This window comes from Apium graveolens, chromosome 8 (genome assembly GCF_009905375.1).
Source record: "Apium graveolens cultivar Ventura chromosome 8, ASM990537v1, whole genome shotgun sequence".
In the NCBI taxonomy this organism is placed as follows: domain Eukaryota; kingdom Viridiplantae; phylum Streptophyta; class Magnoliopsida; order Apiales; family Apiaceae; genus Apium; species Apium graveolens.
In genome coordinates, this window is record NC_133654.1 from 10,655,358 (window position 1) to 10,658,262 (window position 2,905).

Genomic DNA, 2,905 nt, shown 5'->3' on the forward strand with positions numbered 1-2,905 from the left:
TGTTTCCGAATAAATTCCACCGATTAATCGAAAATATTTCCTGCACGAATTATCCTTAATATCACAATTTTAATCAATAATTTCCTGAAATTAGAAAAAGGAATTAGATTAAATTTATAAAATTAATCCAACAGCAACACGGGGCAACAACAAACCCACGCGCAACAAAAATACATGCATCCCCGTTGCCTCGCCGGCCGAAACCGGCGGCAACCGGAAAAGAAAGGAACGGGCGGCACAACACAGGACACAACACACACACCTATTGCAATGCACACACACAACCACATATAGATATATACATGTACATCCATGACTGAATCGAAGCCAGCCATCAGAACAAAAAGGGGCGGCCGGAAAATTACCGGAAATAGAACGACCGAGAAGCAAGATCGCTAAAGCAAGAGAAAAAGAAACAGAGGAGATACAAGGGGAGAGAGAGATTAAAGAGGAGCGATTAGAGAGAGTAGAGAGAGGGGGGGAGAGATTAGAGAGAGAGTAGAGATTGAATAAAAAAAATGAATCACCTGCTGTGTTGTCCCAAAAACAAGCCACGTTTCTGTGGTTTAATAATATTATGACATGTGTCCCCTTTTTACTGTAAACGCCAAAGTTGCATTCGAATTTTGCAAAATAACGAACAAACCTACGAGTTAAAATTAACCCGAAAATGACCAAATAAGTTTTAAAATAATATGAACATCTCGAAGTTAATAAAAACATAAATTTTAAAATTTTAAAATAATTTCTGAAATGCAATTTATACCCGCTTTTATCAATTAAACGAATCGACGTGCGGGTGAAATTAATTCCAAAAATCTCCAAAATAATTCTAAAATTCTCAGAATATTAAAAACTTGATAAAATATGAGTTTTGTAATTTTTGAGAAATTCTGGAATTAAATACTGATTTTTCAATTAAATGAACCAAGAAAATCATTTAAAGAGAAATATTTACTGAAATATTGATTTGTAAATTTATAAAATCCCAAAAATAATTATTGAAATTATAAAATCTTAAAACCAATTTTAGAGGCAATCCAAATATTTTTTGAAAATAAGTTTGTCATAAAATCACTTCTAAAAGCGAAACAAAATGATATGGTGCAGGAAATAATCATTCAAACAATCCACGCAACCAATAATTACATATTTAAATATTACAAGAATATACGAGTCGTTATAGCCAACAACCATATTTCTGTCTTTTAATAATTTAAGGCCATTAAAGTTGAGATGCCCATACCTCAGATGCCATAAAAAAGAATCATCATTCTTTACAACTTTTAGAGCAATGTTACCTTCCAGTGGAATCGTTAATGGAAAGGTTTTGTTCTCAATCATTTTAATTCTTGCAATCGTGAATTCCTTCTTTTTATCAAAAATAACACAATAATTATCATCGAAATTTATTGAGAAACCTCTTTGCATCAACGGCCAATACTCAATAAGTTTTGAGTTAATTCAGGAACATAGTGAACATCAGTGATGTTAAAAGTCATACCTTCTTTATAATAGAATGTGACGATACCTTTCCCTTCAATTTTTAGCATTTTCCATCTCCAATCTGTATTTCAGCTTTGTAGCTTTCATTAAGTTGTGAAAAAAGCTTTATGTTCCCAGTCATGTGATTGCTACACGCGCTATCAATATACCACGTCTTTTGTTTCACTCGCTGGTCATTCATACATGAAAAAGTGACATGTGTTTCTTCACCTTCCTCTGAAAAATTTGCATTTGCTTGAGTTCTGTTTTGGAACTAGCAGTCTGTCTGGGAATGGTTTGAAACTTTGCACCTTTTGCATCGAAATTTGCAATTTTTTGATTCATGATTCAATCTCTTGCAGATGATACATCTGGAATTATTGTAGTTGTTTCTTTGATTAAAATTTTTGTTCCTCCCCTTCCTCGAAAATTCTGGTTTCTTCTTTTGGTATTCTGATTCTTGTCGTAGTTACTTCTTGCATTGTTCTCCTGGTGTGCAACCTCACTTTTATTATTTATGTTGATTTTTGCTTGAAAAGCTTGTTCCAGGGGTTGATTTGAGAATCTACGAATTCTTTCCTCGTTAGCTTTCAGAGCACCCATGAGTTCATCCACCGTTAATTTCAATCGATGCTACTAGATGCTCGAATTTTGCTGGCAGACTTCTTAAAATTTTATGGTCAACTTTTTTATCATCCAAGGTATCTCCATAACTTCAAATCTGATTAATAATTGTTGACACCTTAGAGAAGAACTCCATAATACTTTCACTTTCTTTCATCTGCAGGTTGTCAAATTCTCTCCATAGTGATTGCAGCTTTACCAAAATTATTGCGTCATAACCTAGAAACTGATTCCGTAAAAGATCCCATGCCTTTTTTGATGCTTTTGCACCCATGATGCGTGGAAATATAGCTTTACTGACTCCTTGTTGAATTAAGAGTAAAGTTATGGCATCCTTTTTCTTTTTATTCTTAAACTCATTTTGCCTAGCCGCTAACCATGATGCGATATCTTCTTGCGTGGCACCAGCTTCATAGCCATCTTCTACTAACTCCCATAAGTCATGAGAGATAAATAATGTTTTCATCTGGATGCTCCATAAGTCATAGCTTTCACCATTAAAAATTGGAATATTGCTTTGTGCATAGTTGAATAATGCTTCATTAGAGGCTGCCATTGTATATATTAGAGGGTTTATGAATTTTAGTTATTTTGGGGGTCTGGAATGAATTTTTGGCTCTGATATTAAATTTGTTGGGATCAGAATTGATAAAGAAAGAAGATGTAATACTTTTACTTATATATTTTTACTTGATTGCTTAATTACAATTGATGTATTTCAAGTCTTTATATAACAAGACTAAAAAATATTATGAGAATACATCATTAATAAGGTTCATGAATAAGATCAGGAGAC

General features: G+C 33.3%; 1 protein-coding gene across 1 annotated transcript; it reads right to left on the bottom strand.

The window, feature by feature from the left end:
* Nucleotides 1-2,200: 2,200 nt before the first annotated feature.
* On the bottom strand, nucleotides 2,201-2,665 carry LOC141679275 (uncharacterized). Its single transcript, XM_074485778.1, has one exon. It carries the CDS (start codon nucleotides 2,663-2,665, stop codon nucleotides 2,201-2,203), a length of 465 nt encoding a protein of 154 aa, XP_074341879.1.
* Nucleotides 2,666-2,905: the final 240 nt, after the last annotated feature.

Bases quoted from the DNA above. Each gene is read 5' to 3' on its own strand.
- LOC141679275 (XM_074485778.1), bottom strand. From the start codon at position 2,665: ATGGCAGCCTCTAATGAAGCATTATTCAACTATGCACAAAGCAATATT.